Source organism: Cervus canadensis, chromosome 19, assembly GCF_019320065.1.
Source record: "Cervus canadensis isolate Bull #8, Minnesota chromosome 19, ASM1932006v1, whole genome shotgun sequence".
NCBI classification, from domain to species: Eukaryota; Metazoa; Chordata; class Mammalia; order Artiodactyla; family Cervidae; genus Cervus; species Cervus canadensis.
Window position 1 is genome coordinate 19,830,210 of NC_057404.1, and position 27,549 is coordinate 19,857,758.

General features: G+C 47.9%; 1 protein-coding gene across 1 annotated transcript; it reads right to left on the reverse strand.

The window, feature by feature from the left end:
- Positions 1–153: 153 nt before the first annotated feature.
- Positions 154–25,937, reverse strand: LOC122422358 (sodium-dependent phosphate transport protein 2B-like). Its single transcript, XM_043438848.1, has 13 exons — positions 25,904–25,937; positions 14,956–15,070; positions 14,717–14,851; positions 13,681–13,809; positions 12,264–12,407; positions 10,979–11,090; positions 8,696–8,891; positions 7,718–7,813; positions 7,191–7,311; positions 5,826–5,993; positions 4,345–4,461; positions 4,126–4,250; positions 154–2,518 (listed from the first exon to the last, which is right to left on the reverse strand). Exons 2-13 carry the CDS (start codon positions 15,065–15,067, stop codon positions 1,904–1,906), a joined length of 2,070 nt encoding a protein of 689 aa, XP_043294783.1. The 5' UTR covers positions 15,068–15,070; positions 25,904–25,937; the 3' UTR covers positions 154–1,903.
- Between the last annotated feature and the right edge of the window lie 1,612 nt (positions 25,938–27,549).

The following is a 27,549-nucleotide window of genomic DNA, read 5'->3' on the forward strand; positions in this document are numbered from 1 at the left end:
CCTGCTTTTCAAATGAGGGACTCCACAAATTACATAGCTGGTGCTGTTGGTGAGTAGTGACATTAAATGAGGGAATGACCTCAAATTTTTAGGAAATAGATCTAGGAGGTCTTTATTTCCCTATGACTGAAGACAACTGGCTCCTTTGGGGTTTTGAATATCTTTATTTCTCTCACTTCCCACAACCAGTTAAAAAAAAAAAAAGATACAATCAACGCAGGTAAAAGGATCCAATTTTTAAAAATCAGAGTACAAAGAGGACCACAGCCCTGCCCAGGTCTAACTTACATATTTACATTTATGGAGAGGTGTGTGGTGTGGGTGTGGCTGCAGAAGCACGTTTAAAAGGCAGTATTACAAAATATACAAAGGTGGTCTTTCTTAGTAGAACCTGGCCTAGTTTCCAAATGAGAGCGCTACATAACACAAATCACAGTACTACTTACTATGTAACTTGCGAAATATGCTGTACAGTTGCAAGAGTATAAATATAGAGTACAAATGGCTCTGTTTTGGAATCTGTATCTATACAAGGAAGGTCAGGGAAGACTCAGTTCGGTATCCCAACCTGCTAAAGTGATTGAGAAGCTAGGATAGGGACGGACAGGGTCTGGGAGCATGGCTGCATTGATCCCATTTCCCAGGCTTGGTTGAAGTTCACTCTCCAGGGAGAACTAGGTTTGTTGAGGGTAAGAAGCAATGGCAAGAGGAGGTGTAAATAATAATACAACAGGGGCTCTTGAAGGCAGAGAAGGCATCTGGGCCAAGAAGGAGCACACTTCTTGGATCCACAGACCAACTGCCACTTGATGATCACGGTTCTGTGGGCAGTCCAGCCATGCCCTGGTTTCTACCCTCAATGAAAAATTTGGAGCTTTGCAGACGTGGAGAGAGGGCAGATGAACCAAAGTTCATTTATGGATGGGACTATGGGAGAATGTCTGGAAAGAGGTTCTGGCTTTGAGGGATGGACGGGTGGGTGGAAGTATGGACGGAAGCTGACCACTGAAAGCTGACCCAGACAGTCATTTTGTACAGAGAGAGGTGTAGAGCTGTCCTACGCTCAGGTGCTTTATGCTTCAGCGGGCAGAGTGGAGGGGACTCGGAACCGGCATATCTTACTCCAGAAGACTCAGCAGGGGTGATTTTTATCAGCACTAGGCTTTAGCCAGGACATATGCTGATTTGGTTTTTAAATTAGCTGGGTTAAGAAGCACCAAGGCTCTTGTGGCAGAGATGAACCATCTCCCTCAAATGTTCCTCAAATCCCCTCAAATTCCCAGCACTCATCCTCCACCTGCCAGCTCAGGACCAGGACTGCTCTTATGAAAACCCTGCCAGGGGATGTGAGGAGCCCTGAGAAGGGGAAAAGGCCACACCGACGTATTCTCCAAATCCCAGGCAATTACACCATTTCCCCTGGATTGGGCTGCCCTTGGACTGTAAGGGAGCAGCTGCTCTTGGTTGAAGCCAGTCTTTGGTAAAAGAGAGAAGCCTGAGCTGGATCATAATAAAGAAAGGTGTACTGAATATGCACCTCTGAGAACCTGCCTTAAATTCCTCCCTTGGGGCTTTTCCTTTGGAAGAGGATGGTCAGGGGGGAAAAAAGGCTTATTGACCAACCCAGCTGTGTGCTGGGGCAATTGTGATCATCTCTCTGGCCGGGTTTCACTAATGCTCTTTCAGTGTTGTTTTGCCCCTTCCCGAGCCTCGAAGGCCCAGGGAGCATGGGGCTGGGATGGAACTACTGTGTGGGCTTGATACACTGGGCCAAGGGAATGAGAGCTGGGATGGATGTCATTTCTCAGTGGGGAAGGAATTCCCCTGAAATGGAGGAAGAGCCAGGAGGGAGGGAGAGCGTGTGGACTATGGGGCCCTCCTCCCGCCTCCGAGCAGCCCCTACCTACAAGGCTGTGACGCTGGAAATGGTTTTGGTGCCTGAGGCATCCACCTCAGACTTGGTGACCCCATCCCAGGCCTCTTTGTCCATGGCCAAGTTATCGAATGCCTCAGGGGCCTTGACGGGCTCGTCCTTCACCTCCTCCAGGTCTTCGCAGCACTTGCTGCAACGGCAGCACTGGCAGCAGCCACACAGCTCACAGCAGATGCGGCAGCAGCAGCAGCAGCGCCTCTGGAAGCAGCTGGTGAGGGAGGTGATGAGCTTGTCCCAGGGCTCCAGGGAGCGCATCCACACGGGCAGGAAGGCCCAGCTTCGGAGCTTCTGGGGCAAGGCGCCAGGGCAGAAGGACTGCAGGATCTTGAGGACCAGCACCAGTAAGATCACAAGGACGATGGGCGAAGCCACGCCCACCAGCACCGGCCAGCCAATCAGGGAGAGGCCAAACACCGCCAGAGGGATCAGGAAGAAGAAGACGACCAAGTAGACGATGGCGAACCAGCGGTACTTAGCTGAGATGTTGCCCAGCCCTTTGGCCAGGAAGATGGGCAGGCGAGTGAACGGGATTGGGTACCACAGAATGATGCCTGAGATGTTGAAGAAAAAGTGGCACAGGGCAATCTGAAAAGCAAGGGGTTGGAGAGGTGAACGGGTCTGCCGCACGGCGGCATCGGAGAGAAGAGAGCGTCATCTAGAAGTGGAGTCATGGGTCTTCCTCACCTTTGTACTCAGCCCAGAGTCGGAGGGATTACATTAGCTGGGGGCCTAATACGTTTCTTCGTGAGTGTTGCGGAGAGGCCGTGGGGACGGGGGACGGGCAAGGTTGGGAGAGGGGAAGGCAAGGGAAGTGACCACCTGAAACACAGGTCATTAGTTTATAGGGCCTGAAGTCCATTAGGCCACATCTAACAATGAACTTTGAGAAATTGAAGCACTATGAGGTTAAGCGATTTTCCTCAAGTCACACAGACGGGAGATGGGATTCAAACCCAGATAGCCTGGCTCCAGGGGCCACACACTTTGTACTTTCCTATGTGTTCCCATCAGGCTCGGAGCATGATGTTAGGGGCTTTGGACCAGCCCTATCCGATACATTAGTCACTATCCACTGAGATGTGGCATAAGTGTAAAATATCTACTGGATTTCCAAGACAGTCCAAAAAAGTTGTAAATGACTTTCCTGGTAGTCCAGTGGTTAAGAATCCACCGGCCAATGCAGCAGACATGAGTTCGATCCCTGGTCCAGGAAGATTCCACATGCTATGGAGCAACTAAGCAAGCCTGTGCACAACAATTACTGAGGCTGTGCTCTAGAGCCCATGCTCCACAAGGGAAGCTACCACAACGGGAAGCCCATTCAAGGCAACAAAGATAGCTCCCACTCACTGCAACTAGATAAAGCCCATGTGCAGCAACAAAGACCCAGTGCAGCCAAAAGCAAATTAATAAATGGATTAATAAATTCATTTTAATAAAGGAATATAAAATATTTTTAATATCAGTTATAGGTTGAAATGATAATGGTTCAATCAAACACATTTAAAATTAATCTCCCTGTTCCTTTTTGACTCCTAAAACTGTGGTACTAAAAGTTTCAGATTTCATGAGTGATTCACATATTCTATATTCATTCTATACTTCTATTCACAGCATGGCTTTAGAGAGAGCCTCATCAGATCTTTAAAATAATCCTAGTGAGCTAGAGATTATGGTTCCCGTTTTTCAGATGAGGGAATTGATGCTCAAAGGTTAGGTCACCTGTCTAAGGGCACTGGGTGTGTAAATGGGGGACAGTGATTCAGACATCAAAGGTCATCTTGCCCAAGGTCATCTAGCTGATCCAGGCAAGGCAGATCCTCCTGACTCTTCTCAACGCAAGGCTTAGGACACAAGTGACCTCTCATTGTCCAGGCAGACTTTGCCAAGAGGAGGGCAAGGAGACAGGAAGTGGTATCTATGTTTCTGGAATACCATTTCCTCCTTCAGCAAAACAGCCACCTCACCTTTGTTTAAACAACCTCTGGTGACAGGAGCCTGACTACCACTCTAGGGAGCTGGTGCCTTTGGTTGTTCTCAAATCTGTCTCCCTGAGGCATCTCCACCTCACAGTTTTGGACACAACAGAGAAAAGCTTGACTTGGTTTCTTGTTTAGAAACCATGTGCTTACAAGACCATGGATGGGTTTGGATCCCTCCCAGAGCCCCTGTCCCGTGAAGCATTTCCTTACCTGGAGTGAGCTCTTCAAAGTATTGCCTGGGCTGGCTAAGGCGGCCAAGATGGCGGTGGTGGTGGTGCCGATGTTGGCACCTAGCGTTAGTGGATATGCTCTTTCAACGGATATCACACCAATGCCTGGGGGTGAAAATACAAAGCCCGTGGCATCAGCCCCAGAGGATGGCAGGAGATGGTAATGGCAGACAGAAGGAGACCCGGGGGAGAAACTCACCAATCAGTGGGGTCATAGCTGACGTGAACACAGAGCTGCTCTGAACGATGAAGGTCATACCTGCCCCCACAAGGATGGCCAGGTAGCCAGTCACCCAGCCAAAGGGGTAAGGGAAATCTGGAAGACAGAGGATAAGAGATGCATCACAATCCTTCTGGAGGAGGCGTGGGTTGGGAGGCCCAGCTGGCATCTCCCTAGGGCCCAGGCAACACAACTGGGCCAGAGGTTTAGGTTGTGTAAACTCCTCTCCATACCTACACAGAAGTCAGAAGCTGCAAATTGGATTTTTTAGCATTCTTTCACCTTGCATATTCGAGTGGTGGAAGCAATGATGTGTTGCCAAGACAAAATCACATATTCACTGGAGTTCCGAATGCTGAACCCATCTGTTATGCATGGAATGCCTGTGTCATTTCCCCCACCCCGAATCCATGTGTTAAAACCCTAATCCCTAATGTGATTGTATTGGGAAGTGAGGCCTTTGAGAGATGGCTAGGTCATGAGGTTGGAGTCCTCAGGAGTGGATTAGTGCCCTTTTAGAAGGGAGAGCTTGTCCACCTGAGGACATGGTGAAAAGACAGCCATCTGTAAACCAGAAAGTGGGTTCTCACCAGAACCCAACTGTGCTGGCACCCTGACCTTAGACCTCCCAGTCTCCAAGACTGTGTGAAACAAATTTCTGTTGTTTAAACCATCCAGTCTATGAGAATTTGTTACAGTGGTTGGACCAAGATGTCACCCAAATAACAGCAAAGCACTCTGAGCATTGAGACTCTAGCTTTCCTCCTCTCTTGGTCTCCCAGTCCTGCATACCCTCCACTTTTGTTTCCACTTAAAGGGGCACTGAGGATGTGAAGCAGCTTGGAAGCCCCAGGAACCCTGTTCTTGGCACCACCAGTCCAGGACCATGCCCTGCATAGCAAAAAGCACCCAGAGAAGAGTCACTCAGCTCACCCTCACGACAACCTTGGGAGGTAGACATCCTCAGCCCCATTTCACAGGCAGAGTTCATGGGGTATGTTTTCATTGGCCAGGATGCCATTCTCAGCAATAGAGTCTCACTGGCTATTTCAAAATGCTGATGTATTTATCCAGAACCACATGTTCTTCCCAAGAGCTGAAGGGAAGTAAGGGTCACAGTAGACTTCTGCTACCCTTTATTACCTAAGGGATCCTCATGGACTCAGTAAGTCCTGGGCAAACAGGGAACCTGGCAGGAAGGAAGGCCTAACTCACAGCAATTTGAACTTAAGCTGGCTCTTTCTCAAGGCCTTGCAAACAAAGGCTTCGCAAGCTCCACTCAAAACACTAAGGAGGATTTCGAGGGCAAGTGGCATCGTAACTTTCACAGCTTCTCAAGCCAAGACAGAAACTCCATGTGGAGGCTGTTGCTAGAAGAGAATCAACAGGAGCTCCCCTCTAGGGGAGGGGCACAGTGACACCACCCCTAGAAGCTCCAGAATGAGAGGCAGCAAGCTTACCAGTGTTGATTGTCTTCTTGATGACAGTAGCCACCTGCCCCCTGAGCACAGAGCCCAAGAGCTTGACGATTAGGATCAGGCAGGTACAGAGGATCAGCAGGGAGGTTACCAGCAGGATGGTGCCGACAATAGCATCTGAGAGGTTCAAATTCACGAAGATGTGCCGGCCTGGAGAGACCATAGACAGCCCTTATTAGGAGGGCATGGAGCCTCTGGTGGCCACAGATTGTTATTGATTCCCCAACATCCTTCTCTCTCAAAGGAACAGAATCTTGGTTGTCAGCTTGACACAGGGCAGCCCAGAATTAAGACCACTCTTTCAAGCTTCCCTTGCAGCTAAGTATAACCCTGAGGTTGTTTAGGCCAATGGGATCTCATGAGGGTGAAGATGTAGTAAAATTCAGGGGCAGACTCAGGCTTCCAGCTCCATTCTTCTGCCTCTAAATCCCATTCCGTGTTTTACTCATGATAATGAGGATACCTACAAGTATTCAAGGAGCAAGTTGGGGCAGGAAGGGAAAATCAGAGTGGTAGCAATTGTTAATTATAAAACTGCTTGTGTTTTTTTCTTTTTTTAAATCCCTGTGTGTCCCCATGTTGATTCCAGAAAATACATGGGTTTTAAAAAACATCCATTTTAATGGATGTACAGCAGCTACAATAGAAGAGGTGATACATTCACATGATTCTGTGAGGTAAACCACAACTGGAGTAGTAAGGTATATGGCTCAGAATTAATGTGGGGATGGATGGAGAGGAGGAGACGCAGAGATACGCAAATGGACACATAAGGAATAAACAATTAGAAGAAATAGCATCAGGGCCATAAAAGAGTCCAGAGGCAACAGTATAGTTTCTTAAAGAAATGGAGCATCACTGCTCCAATTGGAGCAGTCAGCTCACCGCTTTCTTCAGTGCTATAGCCCCAGTGCCTCAAATGGGGCCTACTGTACAACAGGGACTCCTGACTCAAGGGTGATGGTATCTGCTGTGTATATGCCCCACACCACCTTCAAATCAGGCTGTCATCTCCCTACAGTTACTGCCAAAGAAATACCAATGCCCATGGAGAGAGTGCTTTGGAATCTGTTGATGAGTTCTGAATTGGTCTGAAATGGCCAGAAGAACTGAGTTCCAGGTCCTAGCTCTTCCCCTTACAGGGGGACCTTTAGCCTGCCCCCCGGTCCCCAAGCCTTAGTTTCTTCTGCCGTGAAAGCTCACAGCTCACTGTCCCATGTAGGATTGGTGTTCAGTGACTCTCACTGCCCTTCTTTGCCTCACTCACTGGGGCTCCACACAGATAGGAAATCACCATCACCCCAGACAGCCTGTCCCAATGGCTGATGCTCTGTGAGTTCCACTCACACTTGGCAATGTTCTCCTTGTAGGTCACGTTCTTGATGGTCCAGGTGTACAAACCATCCGTCCAACAGAGGGAAGGGGAGGTGCAGTTCTCAGGCGAGGGGACGGTGACATTTCTCTCAGTCTGAGTGGCAAACATGAGAAATACTATGCATCGTCTACAACCCTCTGGTTGGGGAATGGAGGGAAATTTGGGGCATCAGAGAAACTCCTTAAGTGTGGTACACTGCTTTCACAAATCCCTCTATAAATGGAAGCAAGGTGGCAGCCAGAGATAGGCCAGGAGACATGAACATAATTAGCCAGCAATAACGTGTCCATGATGTGGGCTGGTCCTGTCTGTCCTACAGCATGTTTGTCCATCTAGAATTCAAGGACTTAAGGATTCTCACTGTCTAGATTTGACTTTTCAGGAATCCTTGATTTTTCTTTCTCCCGACCTTTTATATGCCCAATCTGAAGGCAAAATCTTACTTTATCCAGTACAGACAAAAGGGCTAACTCAGCCAGCAATATTCTGAGAAACTTACCATGTTAGTAAAAGTTTTGCACCAAATCTTGATCAAACTTTTGTTTTGGACCGACTCATCATTCATTGCAATTTGGTTGAGAATACTTTTATCCAGCTGAGGAAACAATGGACAGAAGAGAGTTAGCCCATTGTCAAAACCGCTGTGGGACAGATGTTAAGCTGTTAGGAGCGGCTCTGAGGATGTGAACCAGATTGCAGCGGTGATCTGGGACTCACCCTATCTGCACTCTCAGGGTGGAGCATAGCACCTTGATGTCAGTGAGTGCTCAGCAAATGAAGGACTGGTATGAACAATGGACGTGTATCTAGGAAGCATGCAGTAGAATATTCATTGGATAATCAAATAAGAGAAAAATAAATGAAGGTAAGAGTGAATGAGCAAGGTCCAAGCTGGCCCCTTCTCCAAGGCAACATCTACAAAGCCTTCTTCCATTTATTTCAACAATATGGACAGACCCTGGTGAGCAGAGGGATAAGATGTGAGGAAAGGCAGTAAACTCTTTTCTCTGGCTGTGAGTAGGATGTGACTTTAATCAGTGAGCCCAGGGGTGCCAAGGTCAAAGGTGGGAACGAATTGTCCAATGCAGAGTCTTTGATTCTCGAGAAGTGCTCACTACCACCCACCACTCCCACGCAGATGATCCAAGTGTGCTGAAGTCACAGAGATAATAAATACCAATTTCTCCAGGAGAAGTGGATGGCAGAGGATGAGATGGTTAGATAGCATCACCAACTCAACAAACATGAATTTGAGCAAACTCCAGGAGATAGTGAAGGACAGGGAAGCCTGGTGTGCTGCAGTCCATGGAGTCACAAAGTCTGACACGACTGAACAACTGAACAAAACTCTATCCCATCTGGTGTTCCTGAAGTTCTGCCTCCCTTGGTTTTTTTCAGTGGCAGCTAAAGGGCAGTGATTATAGACCCTCATCCATCTCTTCCATCCCTTTTCCCTCTATGCAGGAAGCCAGGTTACCTGGATAATGAGCTTTGTGAAGGGATCTGTGATAACTTTCAGAAGTTCTGGGGCTTCCTCTCCATTCTTGAAGTGGAAGCTCTCCACTACGAAGTTGGTCAGGCGCTCCAGGTAGCCGGTGGCGGCCTCCAGAGGCAAGAGCACCAGCACGGAGAGCCAGTTGAAGAAGTCGTGGACGGTGGCCCCCGCAAAGGCCCTGCAGGAGAACCCCACCCCGAGACAGATTGGTCATCGAGTGGCTGGGTACCACCTAGGCAGGTCATCACTTGCAGGTGACTTACAGGTCGTCACTGACAGGTGTCACCTACCTATATGTATATAGGTATGCAATATCACTTTTCTTCTTACAGCAATCCCCAAAGTGAGTGGTATTAATACTACCCCCTGCCCCCGCCATTCATCAGATGGAGAAACTGAGGACCAGCAAACACAGGAATTGAAGATCACTGCATAGTGCTGGGCCCAGGAATCTCATCTCCTACTGCCTTGCAGTGCCTTTCCTACCAGATCAGACAGTGGACAGTTTGCTCTGCGTGGTGGAAGGGAACTATCAATAGAGGTTATTTTGGCTGCAGTTATTAATGCAGCAAGTGGCTGTTTGAAAAAACTTCATCAAGATTGCTTCTGAATCGTGCATACTGAACACAATCTTCCTTTATAAATTTGCAATTTGTTTGCAAGTACAAATTTTTACTTATGCTTCCGGCAGAGGGTGATTTAAGACATTTTCATACACTGCTGACTCAAAGTGTTACAAATATTTCTTTGTAGTTTGGAAAACTGTTAAAAAGCCTTATAGGTGTTTGATATAGTTGTTGTTGTTTCAGGAATCTATTGAGGAAAAAATTATCAGAAAAGAATAATACACATCTCCAAAGATGTTATTGAAAGCAATCTATTTAAATTATCTCCAAAAGGGGTGAGCTAGATCAATTATAGTCCATGTGTAAGAACTTTCATGTTTATACATCCAGAGGTAAAAATCAGTGTAACAGTGAAAAGAACCCAGAATTTCCAATAAGAAAACCTGGATCAAGTCCCAGCTATACTCCTCAGCGAAGTTACTTAACCTATTTGTGTTTCTATATTAATAAAATGGTGCATAGAAAAGTCTACTCAGTTTCTTAAGATCAAATTAGCAAACACCCTGGGTGATAGCCATTATAATTTAGACCTCAGAACATTTTATCATGGACCAGGAGTTCAGCTATCATTGACAGAAAATGAACGGCTCTGAGGACATCTGGTGCCTGCCAGTTCACCCATGGACGAGGCATGGTGTTTGCTGACCACCCCCAGCAGCCTGTTTAATGTCATCTGTCTGATGTGACAGTTGCAGTATAGTTGGTGTACAATACTATATAAGCTACAGGTGTTCAATACGGTGACTCACAATTTTAAAAGGTTTTATTCCATTTATTAGAAAATATTGGCTCTATGTCCTGTAGTGTATTTTATACCTAATAGTTTGTACCTCTTACTTCCCTACTATCTTACTTCCCTTCTATCTTGCTCATCCCCCTTTTGTTTCCTGGATGGTAACCACTAGTTTGTTCCCCAATCTGCAAGTCTGCTTCTTTCTTGTTTTATTTATTAGTTTGCTGTATTTTTTAGATTCTAGATATCAGTGATAGCATACAATTTTTGTCTTTCCCCGTATGACTTATTTCAGACACTTTCGTTTATCGGTTGATGGACAATTAGGTTGCTTCCATATCCTGGCAATTCTAAATAATGCTGCTGTGATCATTGGGGATGCATTGTACCTTTGCAAATTGGTGTTTTTGGCTGTGTTGGATGGGGACTGTTTCACTATTTTAATAAGCTCTGGAAAAACCCATAACCAGTCAGAAGAGAGGCTGGGCATTGTGTTTAATGGACGCTTTAGGAAGTCAGAATTATTTCCAAGTGAGATAGTAAATGCTATTCTAACTGGCCTTGTTTTAACTATGCCACAGGTCAAGCTTCTAGCTAAAACTTGTAGTCAGGCAGCCCTGACTAGGTGCCAGGCACCTTGCTAAGTATTTATCTATATGATTGTGTTAATTTCTTTAGGCAACATGGAGGTTGATAGATACTGTTATCCAAGCTCTGCAGATCAGGGAGCTGAGTAACCACCTGATAAGTATGTGATCTGAGCCTCCAGCCCTACTCCACTGTAGCTACTTCTAAGAGGTCCAGCGATAACAAACATACTCTCCTAACAACAGTTAGGAAAACTCAACCAACCCCTATGTGGGCCTGGTGGTGGCCAAGGCTGACCGAGGTGGCCAAGCCTCCTACCTTCTGAACTCTTTCCGATCTCCTGCTTGCATGAGCGCCACGAGGGTGTTGGTAATTGAAGTCCCGATGTTGGCCCCCATGACAATGGGGATGGCAGCACGCACGGGCAGCACTGAAGGGTGGAAAAGAGGAAGCTAGCAAGTTAGTAAAGTTGAGGAAGGCATCTTGGCTGTGTTCCCGATGTGGCCCAAGGCAAACTGACCTCATTCAAGCTGGTAATTCCCTAAAGCACTAGGTTTTAATCTCTGTAGGGTCTGACCTCACTGTGAATCTGAAAAAAACTTGGGTATCTCACTATAGAAATAGGCACATATGCCAAAAAAGATTAAAATAAAAAATTTCAGCACTTAATTGCAGGGAATTCAGAGACTACATAAAACTCTCCTGTTTAAAAGTTTCAGTTTAAAAGTTCCATTTTAAATCCCTCTGTCCCCCCATTCCAGATGGCAGGGTAGCTTAAGGAAGACCAGGAAACAATGTATAAGGACTTGTGTATTTATTATGGAAAATTTATGGCAATATCTTTTTCCCACAAAATTAATACATTGCCATATGTTCTAATGTATAAAAGCTTAAAAGTACTTATATAAAAGTAAATGTTATAAAGGTATTAAGAATTATTAAAAAGTATAAGTTATACAAGTAGAAAAGTATTTTGCAGAAGCAATGAATATTTTTCTAATTTGGTCCTCAAAAAGTTGTTCTACTTAATTTTAGATAAAAATACTGGTTTGGGTTGAAAATTAACCAGTTCAAAGTGGCTCCCCTCAGAGGGTCTATCTCACCATAGCCAGGGCAAACATTGAGTGGGTTCAGGTTTGTAGTGTCAGGTCCCCAAGCACAGATACCTCAAGGCCAACATGTGATGTGATTACATGAGGTTTTATTCTTAGCCCTGAGAGCAATGATGGACATGTTCTAAATTTATGTGGTTCAATATGGCAGCCATTAGCTACATGTGATCCTTTGAAATACAGCTCTTACAGCTCATCAGCTGAATTCAAGGTTAAATGAAACAGCCACATGTAGTTTAGTGGCTACTAGACTAGACAAAATAGTTCTAGAGAATTCAGAACTGAGCCTTCAAGTGTTGGGGCCAATTTAAGGCTTAGCCTTGGGAAGGGAAACAGGAGGATGCACACTGTCTAAGCAGAGCACATCATAACTGCACAAGTTAGGAAAGTAATGGCAACAAGCCTGGACATATTCAGAGTAAATCCCAGCCTCCCCAGCTGAACAGGGAAATGCCTGAAATGCGTCTGGGCCCTCAGGTTCCTGGACTCACATGAGGAGGCCACCATGCTGACGACAATGGACGTGGACGTGCTGGAACTCTGCACCAGGACCGTCACCAGAACCCCAATCACCATCCCCGCCAATGGGTTGGACATGATGGAGTTGTTGTTGAAGAATTTCCCGGCTACCTTTCCTGAAAAACAAACCCATAGCCATGTGATGGGTGTTAGGTGGGCGCTGAGCGACTTCAACCACGTTCATCAGCAAGCCCTCCTCTAGTCATCTTTGATCACGAATCTGGCCTCAGCTCTGTACTTCGTTTGATGAATGCCAGTGCATCTCTTGATGGCCTCATTCTGGTCAGGGATGTATTCCCAACTCACGAGATTTATCCATGTAGATCTTCTCGTTCTTCTCTATCCAGCCCCTTCGATTCAAGCCCCTAGCCCCAGTCTATAACTGAACACTAGGAACATCACTTGAGAGTGTGCTCTGAGACCATCAATCCATCCCCCCAGTTAATGTTTAAAAGAAGACTGAGACTGGGGAGTGGAATGCCTTGTCTGAGAGACAGCAAGGCCCCTTGCTGATGCTGTGTGGGATAGGGGCAGACCAAAGTGGCATTCAGCAAGTCAGTCTGTCCCTCACATTCCCCCAGCTCTCCAAGACCACAGAGATGAGTTCTCAAGAACAGAACCAAGGGATGCAGAAACCTACGGTCTTCCATGTCACCAGATCTCAGTTTGAATCCCACTAGGCCAATTACGGGCTGTGAAACTCAGTGCTGGGTACAACCTTCTAGAGCCTTGGCCCACTCCTCCGTAAGTGGGAAGGACTTTGGGAAGGAATGTTTAAGACAATGCCCCTACGTCAGTAGGCGCTTCGAGGGCTGGCTCTTACTACTGTTGCCCATCGGGGATAGGCAGGTGACCAAGCATACAGTCATTTCACTTCTGGGTCCCCTCACCCCTCATTTCCATGCTCAGTCCTGGGAGGTGTTTAGGCAACTGCAGTGAAAGCAGATCCCCCAACAAGGGACCCCTGTCCTTCTCCAGCAAAGGACCAACTTTGAGTTTGAGTAGTTGCTTTAGACTAAGAACACTCTTAGTCAATGGTGCCCTGAGGTGTGGAGGCCCCAAGACAGCCAGAAACCCTCACATAAGCCTTTAGGTCAAACAGCTTCCTGTCCGGGGATCGCAGACAAACACAAGGAGCTGACCGCTTGCCCTTGGCATTGGCTCTGGCCTGGCCTAAGCCACTTCAGCCAGCCTATCATAACCCTCTCATGGGCATCGGTTTTCTCTTCTGTGAAATGGGGCATGACCTCAGATGATCTCAGCTGACTTCCATTCTAGAACACTCAGGTAGACTGCAACTACATGGGGCTTGCTGAGTTGTGACTTTCTGAAATAAATTCACAGAAACCAAAACCCCTACCCTGGACCTTTGACCTCTTCCATCCATACCTCCAGCCAGCTGGAAGGCGCTGCTCAGGACATCCAAGGAGCACACGAAGAAGTAGAGAAACACCAGAAGTAAAATAAATTTCCCAATCCCTTGGAAGACGCAGAGAATCTTCCCTTTGGTGTCTCTCTCTGGAGGAGGGGAAAAGGCATGGCTGAAACACTGAGAAGTTTGACAACTTCTCAGTTGTCAAAACTCCCCCAACTCCCCTCCTAGCCAGGCAGCTATAGTCTTAAATCTAGCAAGACCGAGCAATGGGATGCATTCATGGCTGGCTGCAGTTTTCAAAGTAATTACCACTGGAGTCCATTCAGTTGAAACCTGTGGTGAAATGTGGTGAAAAGGATTGGGCTCTTGGGAGGAGGGGGTTGGTGAGGTCTGAGGCTCACAGGGGCAAGAGCAGTGTCACTGATGAGCCACTTAAGAGCACTTGACCCTGCTAAATGCAAGGTCAGAGATAAAGGCTTTTCTAAGCACCTTCAGAACCAAGCAGAATATTTTCAACAAAGTGGCTGCAAGGTAGCAATCACAGCCTCCATCTGGGGAGGGTCTGGGCCCTCGTATGTCCTGGAAGCCTACATCCTCGGCTGTCGTTTTCTCCACTCACTTTTAAAGTGGTTCTCACGTCCCTCTTCTACCTGACCTGCAGACTGATCTTACTGCCTGGAACAGAAGTGCGGCATCTCCTTGCATCTCTGCTGTTTTGTCTATGTAGACGGCCTTCTATAATCTCTTTCTGATGCCCACGTTGAGGTCTGGGGACCCCTCTTCCCCAACCCCCAGGTGTCTCAGAGATGGGGCCTCGTCCATTTCCTGTTGCACAGGGTCTGGTCTGGTTATAACCTGGTTCATTTGTTGAATGAATGAATGAAAGGATCAAAGATCTCCCAGTCATCACAGGAGGCTTGACTCTTAAAGCCAGGACTGTTGCTTGAACAATCGAAGGGAAGATGACCCAAGGTAACACCGTAAAGTCGTGATCTCAGTCTCTTGCCAACGGACAGTCCCCTCCCGCCTGCCTCAGCTGCCCTCATTTACCTGACCACTTGATCCCCGTGTCCTTAAGCTCGGGCAGGTCCCAGGGGTCTTCCACCTCGGTGGGCTCCTCGATCAGTGCCGCAGTGGAATGAGACGGCGCAAGTTCTATCTTGGTGATAGGGGCACCGGTGTCATCTGCCCGGACAAGCAGAGAAGGCCATGAGGAATGAGGAACCAGGCCCGGGTCTCCTGGGGCCTTCCCAAGGGGGCCAGCCCAGGGCTGGAGGCGGGGCACTTACCTTTTTCAGTCTCCTTGCCTTTCTCAGGCTTCGCAGACTGCTCACCATCGGCCTTTACAGTGTATTTCTCCGAGGTAGGCTGGGCATTTTCCAACTCAGGCCAAGCAGCCATGGTCTGTGATAGGAAAACAGCTTAAAGAAGCAGCCGCTGAAAGGAAGCCCATTCAGTTTCCACAAGAAGAGACAGTGGTTGCAAAGATTCATGCTTGTATGTCCTATGTGTGGACCCTCAAGCACCGTATTTCATGCCTCTGGGGGCCTCCCTCACTCACTCACCCAGGCTGTCACTAAACTAAACCACTGTTTCCTATGTTCCCATCCTAGCCTCAAATCCATACACCAGCTGAGCCTCCTCTGGTTGCTCTGTCTGTCTTGGTCTGTCGTGACTCTCTCCTTTAGTCAGAAAGGGAATACGAAGCCATTCATCTTCATCAGCTCGTGGTCCCGCTAAGCCCTCACGATCATCCAATGTGCACCCCATCTGCTTCTCATGAAAGGACCAGCTCACCTGCAGATCTGCTACAGACCTCACCTACTGGACTTACGGTCTGTGTTCATGCTCGTATACACTCTACCTGCTTTACCTGCCGCTGGGTCCTCTATGAGAAGCACGATATAGTAGACCTGGTTCAAGGCCCACAGGTGTCCCTTATCCGTGGGTGTGTGTTTAGGGGAGTCCCTTTAGGCCTCTGAGCCATCTATTAAATGGAGACAATGCTTCCTGCTTTGTAGGATTATGAGATTAATGGTTATGTCCAGAAAGTGGAATTGCTCAGTCGTGTCCAACTCTTTGCTACCCCATGGACTGCAGCCTACCGGGCTCCTTTGTCCATGGGATTTTCCAGGCAATAGTACTGGAGTGGGCTGCCATTTCCTTCTCCAGGGAATCTTCCCTGGGTCTCCCACATTGTAGACAGACACTTTACCATCTGAGCCACCTGGGAAGTCCTATGTCCAGAAAGTGCCTGGTAAATAGTAGCAATGATTACTAGGGTATGCTGCCTGGATTAACAACCCTTTGTTGGAACCACATTCTTCCCAGCCTCTGATAGAGACTTCCTCACAACCCATTTTCTCAACAAGGCCTTTCTCAGCTCCGTGGAGAGGAAACCTGGCTCCCTACATCCAGGACATCGACTACTTGCACTTGTTGTCCTAACACACACGTCAGACAACGCAACCCAAAGGACTGGAATGAACAATTCACAGAAGAGGAAGTACAAGTGGTTCAAACACTTATTACAAAGTAAGAGTTCGGCTCCATTAACAACCCAAGATTGCAAAACATTGAGGTAAGTTTCAAGTATCACATTAGCAAAAAAATAAAAATTTAAGTATAACGTATGATTCTGGAGGCAATCCAGTGAAATGAGCATTGCCAAAGTTCTGGAAAGAAGTTGGTAAATGTCTAAACTCCACACATATTTCATACATCTCTGACCCAGTAATTTCACCCATAGGAATTAAAAATCTAGGGACATTTTTTTTTGTTTCTCTCAGAAAAATCAAAAGTACTGCCTTGCTCTGATCACCTCTTTGGAGAGGGTTTCCCAGAACCTGGGTCTGTTTCCTTTCCCATTTTTCTTGAACAGAAATCATTACCGCCTGTCAGAATGTAACCTCTACCAAAAAGGGGGCCTTTGTCTTGCTGATAACTACATCCTCAAAGTCTACAGCTCTGCCTGGGACATTGATGAGGCCCAGTAAACATTGACGGAGGAATGTGATGCAAACCAAAATGCACTCTTACTTACAGGCTGAAAAATAAAAACCGGGAAACTAATGTATTAACTATGGTTCATCCACGCAGCAAAGAGCATGCCATTATAAAGAACCAGCAAAACAAACTAAATAGAAACTCAGGAAAATGCTCTAGATAAATTGTTAATAGAAGGCATATTTATGTCCCATTCACAGCATGATCACGAAAGGATCCAGAAATGTTCCATGAGGGACACAAGGGGTGGCAGGATTGTTTGCGATTTTTATTTTCTTCAGAGATGCAGCCCCATCCCCAAACTCACAGAAGTTAGGTGATTCAGGAGCACTTGTATGGTTCCTGTCACTCATACTGCTAAAGCCAGGAGGTGAAAGAAGCTGATTCTGTGAGTTCCCATCATGAGAGGATTTCATGCATTTGTTTGGCCCAAGGAACTTTCCCTGTGTGACTACAGAGCATGGCACATACTCCTGTGATCAAAGCCAACATCCTGCCGTCACCGGCTTCCAGGAAGGCACAGACCAGCTCTTTCACTTCAGCTTCACGAGCACCCAGTGCCGGGCCTGGCACCTAGGCTTCGTGTGCTTTCCGAACAGGATGTTGGGACCTGCCTAGCCAGCAAGAGCCAATAGCTGTGCTCAACCTCACCACCGCCCATTCGGAGAAGTGTTGTTATTCTGCCATTAAATGGCATCCAAGATGAAGAACCTGTTTTATAGCACAGGGAGCTCAGCACAGTCTCTGTGGTGACCTGGGGGGGGGGGGGATGAGGTGGGAAAGGAGGTCCAAGACAGAGGGGACGTGTGTGTACAAATAGCAGATTCACTTGTTGTGCAGCTGAGGTGAACACAACATGGGAAAACATGTGCATGTGCATTTGTGCAAAGAGTCGTGTCCAACTCTTTGTGACCCCATGGATTGTAGCTTGCCAGGCTCCTCTGTCGATGGAGTTTTCCAGGCAAGAACACCGGAGTCAGTTGCCACTTCCTCCTCTAGGGGATCTTCTCAACCCAGGGATCGAACTCACATCTCCTGACTCTCCTGCACTGGCAGGCAGATTCTTTACTACTAAGCCATCAGGGAAGCTCCCAAAGCAATTATACCCAATTAAAAAAAGAAAAAGAAAAACTCAGCTACAGGGAGACCTGTGACTTGCCTACGGCCCCCCACGGCAGAGCCTTGGACCCAGGTGAGATTCCACCCAGGACCCTGCAGTACAGCTGACCACCCTGGGTGGGGCAAAGCCCAGTGCTCTCCAGGCCTGCTGTGGGGCGCCATCCGAGGTGTGCTGAGACGCAGCTACAAGGCTGGGCCTGGGCAGGGGTAGTGGGGTGAAGCTGGGTGGCTGGGGAGGAGAGACCAAGGTTGACCTAGGAGAACTTCAACCTCAGCTCAAGGCTGCCACATCTGAAATGTGGGTTTGAAATGGCTCTGAGGTTAAAAAGAAAACACAGGGCTGGCTCTAGGCTAAGTATTATATAGCACAGAGGTTTAGAACCAAACCCCAGCTCTGCCCCAGATACACTGTGACTTTGGGCAAGTCACTGCTCTGTGCCTCCATTTCCCATACATAGGAATGTAGTTTATGTTTATAAACCACTGGGTTACTAGGCAGCTTCAATGACTTAATTTCTGTACAGTAATCTGTTCAATAAATTGATCCTCTTAACTCCTCTCATCAACTCTGCAAGGGGTTAGTGTGGTTCCCATTTTATAGATGAGAAAACCAGAGCACCCAGACAGATGAAGTCACTTGGCCCAAGGTCACAGACATGATTTGAGAGTTTCTTTGACTCCAGAGTCCACATGCTTGCCTCTCAATGACTAGATGGCCTGGAACTCTCCTAGAAGGAGTGAGTCATGCATTAATAGCATCAAAAGTCATATCTATCTGATTAAAGGCCCAAATCTAGACAAACGGAAAAGATGCTTCCACACTCTAGTGGAAGTCAGCATCCCACTTTCTGCACACAGAATCCAGGCAGGGCGCCTTCTCCACCTGCCAGAGCGAGAGACTGTGAGTTCAATCCCTGGTCCAGGAAGATCCCACGTGCCTTAGAGCTACGAAGCCTGGGAGCCACGACTACTGAAGTCTGGGCACCTAGAACCCATGCTCTGCAACAAGACAAGCCACTGCAATGAAGCCTGCACACCGCACCTAGAGAGTAACGCCAGCTCGCCACAGCCAGAGAAAAGCCCATGCAGCAACAGAGACCCAACACGGCCAAAAATAAATAAATTAAAAAAAAAAAAAAGATTCCAGGGAGTCTCCCACAGTCTCCAAGCATCTCCCACCCCAGATATTTGTACAAAAGCACTTAGCCTGCATCCAAACTACCTATCTACACTGTTCACGGACCATTTACATCTGTCAGCACTTAGACGTCACCTTAACTTAAATCCAACTCATTTCCCCATCATTCCCAAAGTTCCCCTTGGTGGAACTTTGCTGTTTATGTGACTCCTGTCATCATCAGCCGAGGATCTCCAAGTCATCTCTGACAGCTCCCAAACCCAGCCAGCACCAGGACCGTGCATTTTACCTGGGAGCAACTTGGTTCCTGGCGTCTGGTTCCTTGGGGCCACCTCCCCATGCTGAGCCTCTGTACCTCCTGCCTAGAGGGACACAGCAGCCTGTTGAACTGGTTTGGGCCCAGCCTCTCTCTACAGCTTAACTTGCCCAAGACACAACTGTGATCGTGTGTACTCATCTCTTTATGGCTTACTGCTCCCCAAATGATCCGTGGCCTTGGTCACACCAGCCTAAAACTGGGACCCTGAACCCTCTCCCCTGCTTCTGCCCAGGCATTCCCCCCAAATAGAAGACCCTCCCCCCACCTTTCTCTCTACCTCTTTAGGCGCAACCCAAGCCCTCTCTCTCCCTCCTCTGCCTGGGTTCCCCAGGCCTCTAGTCATGCCCTTCTCTAAGCATGTGTCCTACCTATGTGACTCAGCTGAAACTCCATCACACACCACCGTGGTATCTGTACTTGATTTCTGATAATAACAACTCCATTTTAAAGAGTGACAGGTGCCAGGAGCTCTGCCACTGCTTGACACACACACCACTCAAATCTTTAGGCAGAAAAGGCGTGAACACCGCGCTGCGCTGTGCTCAGGGGCTTCAGGCGTGTCCGATCTGCGATCCTACGGGCTGTAGCCCCCAGTCTCCTCTGTCCTGGGACTCTCCAGGCAAGAATACCAGAGTGGGTTGCCATGCCCTCCTCCAGGGGATCTTCCTGATCCAGGGATCGACTGGGTCACCTGCTTTGCAGACGGATTCTTTACCACTGAGCCAAGGTACACATTTCTTCAGGAACATTGTCATTTGCAAATGGGAAAACCCTGCGATTCCAAGACATCCCAGCAACTTGTTCAAAGTCACCCAGTAGGTGAGTGACGGAGCCAGTTTTTAAACACAGCTCTACCTGTCAGGGAGGTTGTGGCCCTGATCAAACATATCCTTGGTTGGGACAAAGACATATCTTCATGGAACACTACTTTAACACACATGTGGAGCAAGGGAATGTTAAATGACTTACATTATTACTGTTAAATGATGTACACTTGATTAACCCTATGAGGGATTATTGTGATGATCAAGTGTGGGGTGGTAGGTGCTAGACATCTCTGGATGGAGAAGTCAACATCCAGGGTTTACCTAAGGAACACCTTAGATCCACACTGATCATGACCAGGAAACAAGTCATCCCTGAATCTTATGATGAGTGCTTGCTCCTCATCACTATATGCAGCCCATTTGGCCAAGATCTGTTGGATGGAGCAGCTGTCTCAAGAAGCTACAATCTGGATGTCATAGCAGCCTGGCTTGGGAAATTCTCATCAGCAGTAAGGTGTTATTATTTAAACTATTTCCAGTGACTAAATTTCTGACTGATCAGAATCATTTTCTTTAAGGGGTGTACAAAGTATCTAGCGAATTCAGAACCAGACACTTCCATGGTCCGAAATACAAGTAATTCACACTAATACAAGCAATGGAATGGGCAGACACTCATTTCCACTGAACTGGACAGAAGAGAGAGTAGCATATGACCCCAGGGATTCAACAAACTAGGGAGCCTTGAATCCTTCCTCTGTGTGAGGCCTGTGCTGGCTTCATTCCTCTCTGGGTCCTCATTTCTTATTAATCAGCATCACCGAGAAGCAAAGGCAACTTTCTAATGGAAGTCCCTACTCTTTTTTCCTAGAAATCTTGCTTCCCCTACTCTAAGATCAGCCATCTGTCCCTCGCCCAAATCCCCTTTCCAGACACATTCCTGATAAAGCATTTTCCTACATCCAGTTCAGTAGTCCTCCTTGTCCTTGGCTTCTGCATCTGCAGTTTCAGCCAACCAGGGATGGAAAACATTCAGGGCAAAAAATTATTCCAGGAAGTTCCAAAAAGCAAAAGCTGAATTTGAAGCACACAGGCAACTATTTCCCTAGCATTTACTTTGTCTTTACAACTATTTACATAGCATTTACACTGTTAGGTACTATAAACCCTCTATCTAGAGATGATTTAAAGTATATGGGAGGATCGCATTGGCTATATGCAATTACACTATTTTAAACATGAGACCCTGCAGATCTCAGGTTCTGTGCTAAGTCCTGGAACCAAACCCGGCAGACACCTGGGGACCACTGACTTCGCTGTCTGGTACACTCGTCTACTCCACCATCACTCACGGGGTGGTCACGGCGCTAGTCACTTGCAGTAAAGGAGAGAATGTGCAGGTCCACGTATCGAAGGTCCACTGGCCCCGGAGGGGCTGGCAGCCAGCACATCTGACCCAGCCCAGAGCATTCTGAAGTGACGGACAGCCCCTCCCTGTCCTCCCCACCCCACAGCTCAAGATGTTCTTCTCAGCACCTGGAAAGTGGGGAAATGCAGGCCACCAGGTACCCAACCATTGCCCTTGGCAGGGTGGCTACAGAGTCCCTACTCCCACTGCCTTCCCAGTCACCAAAGCCTCAGCGCTCTGAGCAGGCTGACCCTACAGATTCCGAGTAAAGGGGGACTTGGAGCAAACGCAGCACGATTAGCCCTGAGACTAGGGAGCTGTTCAGTCTGCTGCCATCATAGTGCCTGGCACACCGCCTGGAAAGAGAACCATCGGCAGGGGAGGGCTGCCTCTGCAGAGCCCTGCCACTTACTGTGTGAGACTCTGAGCCTCAGTTTCACCTTTTCCAAAATGATGGACAATGTGTCTCCCTCCCTAAAGAGCTGTTATTAGGCTAACTGATTAATGAGTGTAGTTGAGGCCCCGAGTAAACACTCAGCACTTTGTGAAATGAACTGCATCACAAACAACAAATAGACTCAACTCCACTTTGCCCCAGCCCATAAGTTCTTCATCTAGGTGCACAGCTGAGTGAACCCCGGTAAATATTTGTGTGGCCACTGAATTCAAAGGACATAAGAAAGAGGATCTAATGTTTGTTTTGTGATGCGAGAGTGTTCTATATGATTTGTGACCTCATTCAATCTTAGGATAAAGAGGTCTTCTATCCAGTTTACAAAGAAACTCAGGCCCAGAGAAATTAAGAGTCTCACAGCTTTCCAAAGATCATGCTAAGTTGCTTCAGTTGTGTCCAACTCTTTGTGACCCCATGGACTGTAGCACGCCAGGCTCTTCTGTCCTTGCGAGTCTCCAGACACAAATACTGGAGCGGGTTGCCGTGACCTCCTCCAGGGGATCTTCCTGACCCAAGGATCAAACCTGCATTATGTCTCCTGCATTGGCAGGCAGGTACTTTACCACTAGCGCCACCTGGGAAGCCCAAGGATAGGGTTAAATATGAAGCCAGGACTGCTGGTTCCAAAGCTAGATGGCCTTTCCACAGAACTCCACCAAGTGTCAGGCGGAGGAAGAACTTAGATATCGTCCAGGCCCCATCAGAGCAGTGAGGCACCTACCTCGGGTCCAGGCTCAGTGGGGCTCTGGAGGTGTCTGGGATAGCTAGCTGACTGACACCTCTGCAGGGTCGGTCTTACCTAGCCATTCAGACAGCTGGAAATGCCAGTCAAGATACTCTAAAGGTAGGCTGCTGACTCCGCACAAAGGCTCAGGCATACTAAGGGGCCTGGATTTGGCGTATGTCCAAATTCAGGAGGCTCAGCTGAGCAGGAGAATAGGCAGTAAATGAGCCTGACAGAAGATGTAGACTGAACCTGAGGCCACTGCTCCCAGGGGTGTGGCAGACACCAGTGCCGATTCCCTTGGGAGGCACTTTGGCACTCAGAGGGGTCCCTAGAGCTAGTGGTCCCCTCCAAAGGCTTTCTCCCATCCCCCTCCCTCTGATTCAGCTGTTCCCTCTCCCCGCCTTCCCCCAGGGCTGTGCTCTCCTATACCTGCCAGAAGCAGAGAAGGATTAAGTCATCCCTTTGGGCGATTTGGTGCTAATACCCAGGAAAATGTTTTTTATTGCTCAGGCACAAGATTACTGACTCTGACCACACTTCTGCTCCCTTGCCCCCACCCCAGGCTCCTCCCTGCAATTGAGCTGGATGTATTGATAACTCTTTTGGCTCAACTTCCTGCATCCACATGTGCATAGGATGCCAAGAGGAACTCTTGAGGGCCAAGGGGGAAACCAAAACAAACCTGCTCAGCCCTTCTAAGACCTGGGCAGTGGGGAAAGGTAAGGCAGCTGGCAGTCACCCAACCCCTACACTTTGCATTGTCTGAGCCTCTCCAACAAGGACCTGTTCTGGGCCACCTCCGCTCAGAACAGCAGTAGCTCAAGGCCATCTGAAGAAGTGGGGAGAGGAGGAAGGAGGCAAGGGGCATCGTCCTGCTGAGAGACCGAGGCACACAGGCGTTTTCCTACTGGGCTGTGACCTCCACAAGCGTAGGGGGGATGACCCCATTCCCCAGCATGCCGGACAGTGTCTGCCAGCCAAATTCTTCCAGGGGGTTTTGTGCCAGGCACTGCAGTAAGCCCTGTTAACAGATTAATCTGTTTAGTCTTACAAGCACTTGATGTATTCCTGTCAATTTGCTTGAGGTGGCTCAGACAGTAAAGAATCTGCCTGCAATGTAGCAGACCCGGGCTCGATCCCTGGGTCGGGAAGATCCCCTGGAAAGGAAATGGCAACCCACTCCAGTAGTCTTGCCTGGAGAATTTCATGGACAGGGGAGCCTGGTGGGCTATAGTCCATGGGGTCGCAAAGAGTCGGACACAACTGAGCGACTAACACTTGTTACCTTAGTATCAATGCGATCCCCCATTCTACAGGAAAGGGAACTGAGGCACAAAGAAATAAATCACTTTAAGTCACACCAAGCCTGTAGAGACAATTCAAACTTGAGTATTTTAACTTCAGTGGTCTCAATATACTTGAGATACATTTTCTTCTACTTTGAAAGAATGACCAAGAATTCAAAAATTCCCAAGAGATTGGTGGTTACTTTCCTTTGACTTTTCTAAACATCGCAAGAATAAGCCCTGGAGGACAGAATGGTGAAGGTGTGAGAGACAAAAGCAGCTCACTTTTACCTGATGAATGGCTTTTAGGCTTTTGAAGGTATGAACTAATAGGATTTTAAAAAGACATTCACTATCACTTTAAACTATGACCCTTTTAATCAAACCACACCTGCCCTCATCTGCACTTCCAATTTGCATTTACTTTAAAATAAATCCTATAATTAACTTATAACCATATTATTTTTTCATTGTATGGGGGGGTTAAAAGAGCTAATTTATAAAAGAGAAACATCTTAAAATGCATTGTCATCTTTTTGCCGCCTTCTTTCTGCACACTTTTGCATCTTTAAATTCACTAGAATTAATTCTGCTGGGATGTCCTGATTACTCCCTGCTGATACTGCCTTTCTGTTCCCAGGGTGGAGCTGGGGGGAGGGCAGGACAAAGGCAGGGTGGAAGGTGGCTAAGAATTGTTTATTCCAAATCACTGATCCTGAGAAGCTATTGTCTTCATTAATCTTCATCAATGAAATAGTTGGGTTGACTTAAGGTGGATTTGGTGGGGTTAGTTTAACACTGAGCCTTTACAAAGCATGCCCTTCTAGCCACCAGTTCCCAAAGTTACAAAAATAGAGATCATTATCAGCTAACTGACTGGCAGGGGCTAGAGATTCAAACATGCTCAACAGTCTGAAATGATGGTCACTGCCATGAGGCACAACTTTTTTTAAGAATACCCAACACAGGAAAAAAAAAGAAAAAAAAAGTAATACCCAACACAGAACAGATTAGAGGCTTCCAGCCTAGGAGGAAAGTGGTATGGAGAAAAAGTCCAACAGGGCTGCGGCAAGCAGAGTTAACTCAGATCTCATGATGAACCCAAATAGGGAGGAAGAGAGGATTCTAAGTGATGCAATCCACAAGCTGCCTCCATGAAACCAAGTTTGAGAAAGCTGCCTCTTCACTAAGAGAATAGGAGTGACAACCTCAGTGCCAGCTACCCAGAGAATCTGAAGACTGAAATCACTCCATTCCACATGCCTCCCTCTTCCTGATCTGGAGATGTTTGATCTCCCCAACACAACGGCACCTTGCCCACATCTCCCTAGACCCCCACCCTGCTGCGTCTACCTCCAAAAACACTGGAAAACTGGGAACTCCGTTCTCCCAAGACAAGCAGAAGGTTGGGCCCTTTGCTGATGCCGCCTGCGCTGATGGGACTAGCAGACCAGGACTGTGCCTTGCAGTCCCTTTGGGTAAATAACCCTGCAACTGGAATAGCAGCATGTGGGGGTCACGCTGCAGGAGGCGCTGCGTCAGTGGACAGCCACCCAAACCTGGAACTTTTGCAGTGAAGACAGCAGAAAGGACAGACCCTGCTGTTTCCCTTCTGGGAAAGAGGGGGGAAAACTGAGGCCTTGGGGCTCACAGGGACCTGCCTCAGATCACACAGCTACTTAGTGACCAAAAAGATAGCCTAGCTGTCCTGATTCCTATGTGGTAGGAATCCCCCCACATCTTTAATTTTAGAATCCCCAAGTATGCCGTTACTAATAGGATAGTCACTGGAGTTGAAATAACAGCAACAGTAACGACATAAAGAAGAAAAAGAAAATTCTGAAAATGTGGAGAAAGTTCTTTTCCCCTCTTCTGTAGCCCAAAGTCAGCCAAGTTCCTTGAGAACAGGATCGAGGCAGATCTAAAAGAATTAGGTAAATTAAAAGTGAATTAAGTTTCTTTCAAGAGGCAGGAGGGAGGAAGAAGCGCCCAGACCCCAGCGGCGGTACTCACTGGCGCTCTCTCTGCAGGTAATGGACCGGAGCAGGCACCCAGGTGGAGCTCGGCGCCCTGGTATATATAGGGAAGGTGTTGCGCAAAAAGGCCGGCGGCAGCTGCAGTCATCACGCCCCTCGCACATTCCAGGACCACCTGCTGCTGCCGCCGCGGGGGCACTGCCTACCTGCCGGTTTAATGAGGCCATCGTGACCTAGCCGGCTACTCCGAGGAAAGAGGCGGCCGGGCTTGGGGGCGAGATCTCAGACGGCGGCCCCCGCGCCGGGTAGGCAGGCAGCCCTTGCGCCCTGAGCCCCGCCTTGTCACCGGCCCCAAGATCCCAGCCAGGGCGACCTAGCGGAGCTCCTTGTCTTCCCCAGCTTTCTCCTCCCCAAGAACCTGAATCCTCAAGTTTAGCTGCTCTGAGACCAAAAATGTCAGTGACGTTGAGACTTAAGTAGAAGCCAACTGGAACCTCAGGGACAAATCCTTCCAAAACAAAGCCAGGATTGTTTGGTCTTAGGCTCGGAGATGCTTTCTGTCCTGGTAGCTTGGACAGTCACACACTTGGCCAGCTGAAGCCCTGGGTCTGCAACAGGCTGAGAAAATCGCAGGGCTGCTCACCACCAGATCCTCCCACCTGCCTGTCCCGGCTTGGGCAAAACTTGACCCTTCTGCTCTGCCCTGTATTCCTGGTATGGCCACATGTTTCTCCATCCTGGCTTTGAGAAGACCTGTCCCAGGGAGACCCCATCATGACGCTGATCGCAGTAACAGCCCAATTAAGTGTGGAGCAAACATTTCCCCCAGAAGGGCTTTCCTGGTCCCTCAGACCATAGAGCAAATGGTCTGACCACAATGCAGGAGACCTGGGTTCGATCCCTGAGTGGGGAAGATCCCCTGGAGGAGGAAATGGCAACCCATTCCAGTATCTTTTTTTTTTTTTCATTTATTTTTATTTGTTGGAGGCTAATTACTTTCCATTCCAGTATTCTTCCCTGGAAAATCTCATGGCCAGAGGAGCCTGGCAGGCTACAGTCCATTGGGGCTGCAAAAAATTGGACACAACTGAGTGAGTAACACTTTCACTTCCTTGGGGAAAGAGCAAGCTCCCTTTCCAGTGGAGGTTGGAGAGGTTAGTGGACATAGGATCCCTTAGAGTTGCTGAGCTGGGATCAAGCTTGGGTTTCATTCCACTATTGAGGCTCTTTTCCTCTGTCAAATAGTCCTGGTTTTACAGCTGAGGAAAAGACTTAGCAAATTTATTTGTTGCTCAGCTGCCAGCAACTAATAGTGGAAGTATCCCACTGGAACAAGGGTGGTGTCCTTTTCTGGCCATAAGGGGGAGAAATTCAGGGGTGCTGTTTCCAGAAAACCAGAGCCAGGCTCTCTGGGGCTGAAAAGTTAGTTGGTCACTCACAATAACTCCTGGGCCCAACTGCCTGAGACCAGTGTCCTGTCTTGCCCCTTGCTTTTCCCCTGCCTTTGCCTGCTGTGTGTAAAATGGGAATAATGGTCTCTGTCTGTTAGAGTAAAGTGAGCTAAAATATATATAACACATAGAACAGTACCTGCCACATGAGGGGTACATGTCAACTGTTAGACCTTCACTGGAAGCCTCTGGTGTTGGGAGATGAGTGGGAAGATGTGATTAGACTCACCTG

What these genes read in the sequence shown, in the direction of transcription:
- LOC122422358 (XM_043438848.1), bottom strand. Translation starts at nt 15,067, where the DNA reads ATGGCTGCTTGGCCTGAGTTGGAAAATGCCCAGCCTACCTCGGAGAAA. An exon ending in AGGCAAGGAGACTGAAAAAG is followed by an intron (nt 14,852 to 14,955) that starts GTAAGTGCCCCG and finishes TTGTCCGGGCAG; the next exon opens with ATGACACCGGTGCCCCTATC. An exon ending in CAGCATGGTGGCCTCCTCAT is followed by an intron (nt 11,091 to 12,263) that starts GTGAGTCCAGGA and finishes TCCACCCTTCAG; the next exon opens with TGCTGCCCGTGCGTGCTGCC.